The 3,281-nt window shown below is 45.4% G+C and overlaps 1 protein-coding gene across 1 annotated transcript; it reads left to right on the forward strand.

Moving 5' to 3' along the window:
• The first annotated feature begins 614 nt into the window (after positions 1-614).
• SMIM42 (small integral membrane protein 42) lies at positions 615-2,557 on the forward strand. The gene has a single exon (XM_078078488.1). It carries the CDS (start codon positions 1,865-1,867, stop codon positions 2,075-2,077), a length of 213 nt encoding a protein of 70 aa, XP_077934614.1. The 5' UTR covers positions 615-1,864; the 3' UTR covers positions 2,078-2,557.
• The last annotated feature ends 724 nt before the right edge of the window (positions 2,558-3,281 follow it).

Consider the following 3,281-nt stretch of genomic DNA (forward strand, 5'->3'; position numbering starts at 1 on the left):
GACAGAGTGGGGATCTGGGACTCCCGTCCCTGCCCAGAGGTCATGAGCTCCCCATCCACAGGTAACAAGTGCCCTTCCCTGTCCTTGCCAGAGTGTCAGAGGAGGCCACCTTGGGGGTCTGAGATCCCATATCCACCCAGTGGTGAGGGGTTACCTCTCTCCCCAACCCTCAGTTAATAAAGGAGCTTAAGCAGAGAACCCAGACCTTCACCACTGCCTGGCATTAATGAGGTGATGCCCTCTAACCACAACGGGCATGATGTCAGAGGAATCCTGCTGAAATAGAAGATTTAAATAAGATCCAGTGTCTCATAACACCTAAATGTCCAGCATACGGTCAAAATCATCCATCACACCAAGAACCAGGAAAATCTCAAATTAAAAAAAAAAAAAAGATGCTTAATTAAAAATCAGCAGGTGCTAACACCAAGATAGGCAAATATTAGAATTACCTGGCAAGGATATTAAAGAATCATAAAAATGCTTCAATAAGCAATTATAAATACACTTGAGGGCGCCTGGGTGGCTCAGTCGTTAAGCGTCTGCCTTCGGCTCAGGTCATGATCCCAGGGTCCTGGGATCGAACCCCGCATCCGGCTCCCTGCTCCGCGGGAAGCCTGCTTCTCCCTCTCCCACTCCCCCTGCTTGTGTTCCCTCTCTCGCTGTGTCTCTCTCTGTCAAATAAATAAATAAAATCTTTTAAAAAAATAAATAAATAAATAAATAAAATAAAAAACAATCTTATAAAAAAAATAAAAAATAAAAAAATAAATAAATACACTTGAAACAAATAAAAAGTAGAAAATCTCAGTGAAGAAATTGATGATATAAAGGAGAACCAAATGGAAATTTTAGAACTGCAAAATATAATTACCAAAGTAAAAAACTCCAAGGATGGGCTCACCCATAGAATGGAGGGGACAGAGGAAAAGAATCTGTGAACTCGAAGACGTAACAAGCTGAACAACAGTAAGTGGGTTAAACAAAACAGACCTTCCTTCTCCTCTTGTGTTCTGTAAATCATGTCTGACCGTTGAAGCAAAAAGTATAACATTGTTGGATGTAAATTTCAACATATATAGAGGAAATATTTAATAAAGTTGTCCTGCACATGGATAAGGGAGGAAGCAGCTTGAGGAAGGTACATTTTCTGCACCTGTCTCCAGCTGGTAGGATGTGGACACCATTAGTCTTCATGGTGACGGAGTAATTCTGTATCATGATTTCAGTGGTGGTTACAAGAATCTATGTGTATGATGAAATGCCATAGAACTACACGCACACGTTTGTTCCAATGTCTGTTCACTGGTTTTGATTTTGTGCTATAGTTACACACGATTAGCCATGGGGATACATGCGTTCTCTGCTATCTCTGCAACTTCCTCTATGTCTAAAATTATTTCAAAATGATTAGGAAATGATAGAAGGGGATTGAAGGGGCATCTTCACAAGCAATTGGGGATCCCTTTCCAATCTAGAGGCCAGGCATGAAGGGAAGTGGGGCTCAGAGGATGGAGGTGTCTGGGCTAGAACCTTCAGTTCAGACCCTAGCCTCACCCTCAAGTGACATCACAAAGCCTCAGATGCCCCGCCCCCCACCTGGAAGTTTTATCAATCAAGCCATCATCTGAGGACTGTATTTGTGCTGGAAGCAGTTGTTCAGCATCACTGAGCAAACTTCTCTGCCTCTCAGTTAACATCCAAGGAAAATGGTGCCACGTGAGCAACAGGGTCGATAGATGTGGGACTGTATGTAGCTCCACACCCAGTTTGAGGTTATAACGAAGAGCTGCCTGGTTCTCTCGGTGTGTAGCCATTGGGGCAGTCTGCGCAGCCACTTAGCTCAGCTGTCTTTGAGAAACCTATGTCTTCCTCACAACTCCCGGCCTTCCTGTGGGACAAGGGCACGCTCACCACAGCCATATCTGATCCTGCTTACCTAGTAAAGGTTCTCTTCTTCTTTGCACTCTTGATGACCCTAGTCACTCTACTCATCCTGGTCTGGAAAGTAACCAAAGACAAAGGCAACAAGAACAGAGGGCCAGATCCAAGAAAGGAGAAAACTCTGCTGGCATGAAGATGGACAGTCCCTGCTGAGGACCCCATTGAGGGGAAGACCTGGAGGCTCAGGAGGCAGGGCCGTCCGGGAGCCTTCTCAGAGCCGGAGCCTGGGGAGGAAGAACTGCTCTGTCGCCACAGGCCCCCAGGGCTGAAGCTCCCCCGCCTCCTCCCTCCTCCACCACCACGTCCGCTGTAATTCTCACTCATCTGGCTTTTCTCTGGCTGGTCCAGGCGGCCGGGTTTGAATGTCTTCTCTCTGTGGGTCTTCTCGACTGACATTATAAATGGCTCTTGATTTCTGCATTAATGGAGGAAAGAAACAAACACATGGAGGATTAAAAAATTGATTACAAACCCTAAATTTTCCTTTCTGAATTGGGCATGTGTTGACTCTGGGATATTGAAATTATTGGGAGCTCACAGCATCTCCTATATATAATGATGCTATACCAGAAGCTCAGTTCCAGAAGATCCTTGAAATAGAACAGCTCACCCACCCCCAAATTCTAGGTAAAATGCTCCCTCCTCTTCACCTAATTCTGTGAATAAAAAAGTATTGCCTCTCAAAAAATGATTTGAAGCACCAAATACTTCTCTCTCTTCTCCCCCATCCTCCAGCTTTGCGGGTTGGCAAACTTTAAAAATACCATATTCTAAAATAATAATTTCACTTTAAAAAATCTTTTCTGAGTTTGGAATGAATTAACTCCCTTTTCAAATGAAATCCAAATTAAAGAGGCAGTGTTTTGAAAATCCATATTCTCATTCAGGCTTGAGTTACCCTAAGGAGCATTTGGCCATTTGCCTAGAAGGAATTAGTAGTTTTTTGGAGAAACAACTCTATGTCCAGCCCCACTATTAATCTTTCCTCCTAGAGGCGTCCCATCATGTGTTCCCTTGTCTCCCCTCCACAGGCACTTGACCCTGGAGTCACAAGCTAAGAACCCCTTCCTCAAAAGCTTTTCCCATTGCTTAGAATCACGGGACTGTGTTCAGTCATCTCTGACAATGTGCCCCCCCCCCCCGCCCCCGGGAATCTGGGCTGCATATTCTGCATTGCAGCCATAGGCCCCGATACACTTCCACTTTAGCCTATAGAAATTCAGGAGCTTGATCACCTGGTGCTGAGGAGAGGCCAGTATTGCTGCCAGACCCAGGGGGAGCCCACCCCTGTCAGCGAGTGTCTCCACCTGCCTCCTCCAGTGTCTGGTGGTGGGGTG

This window comes from Halichoerus grypus, chromosome 7 (assembly GCF_964656455.1).
Source record: "Halichoerus grypus chromosome 7, mHalGry1.hap1.1, whole genome shotgun sequence".
NCBI lineage: Eukaryota > Metazoa > Chordata > Mammalia > Carnivora > Phocidae > Halichoerus > Halichoerus grypus.

What these genes read in the sequence shown, in the direction of transcription:
- SMIM42 (XM_078078488.1), top strand. Translation starts at nt 1,865, where the DNA reads ATGTCTTCCTCACAACTCCCGGCCTTCCTGTGGGACAAGGGCACGCTC.